At 35.3% G+C, this 490-nt stretch overlaps 1 protein-coding gene across 1 annotated transcript in view; it reads left to right on the forward strand.

The window, feature by feature from the left end:
- The window catches only part of LOC119587069 (S phase cyclin A-associated protein in the endoplasmic reticulum-like), a gene marked incomplete at its 5' end in the record, with an annotated part of 62,059 nt that overhangs the window by 57,007 nt on the left and 4,562 nt on the right, over nucleotides 1-490 (forward strand). The window contains 1 exon segment of the mRNA XM_037935816.1: nucleotides 335-445. Within this exon segment, the coding sequence (XP_037791744.1) occupies nucleotides 335-445 (111 nt within the window).

A 490-nucleotide genomic window follows, 5' to 3' on the forward strand; every position in this document is an offset into this window, starting at 1 on the left:
TAGTACTTGCGTGTATAGAAGAACCAAGATCAGAAGAATATGAAGGAATTTAAGTCTGAAAATTTGATTGTGTTCTGTCTTTTTTTTTTTTTTCTGATGCTGTCTTCAAATAAACATAGTCATTGTGCAGAAACTGATTCTATTAAATCATAGGGAAATAAAAGACCTTCATAACTGAGATAAAGCATTAGGTAGGCAAGCTCACATCTGCAAAGAGCTGAAGTCTTCTGAAGTGACTTGTATATTTTTTCTTTTCTTTTTTTTAGCAAAAGGGCCTGCTATTTAAGCTTTTGATATATAAGCCTTGATAATTTTTGAATTCCCATGGACACAGGTTCTTGCGGAGATGGCACAGGTGCTGTGTGACTCCGACTTGAAGTCTGGTTTGTCATCGCAAGATCAGTCTCAGAAGGATCAGGCAGAAACTACCTGGCTAAGAATACAGGTAAGTTAACCATATAATTAGTAAGAGTTTATTTGTGAATTGAAG

The sequence above is a fragment of the Penaeus monodon genome, chromosome 22 (assembly GCF_015228065.2).
Source record: "Penaeus monodon isolate SGIC_2016 chromosome 22, NSTDA_Pmon_1, whole genome shotgun sequence".
Taxonomy (NCBI): Eukaryota; Metazoa; Arthropoda; class Malacostraca; order Decapoda; family Penaeidae; genus Penaeus; species Penaeus monodon.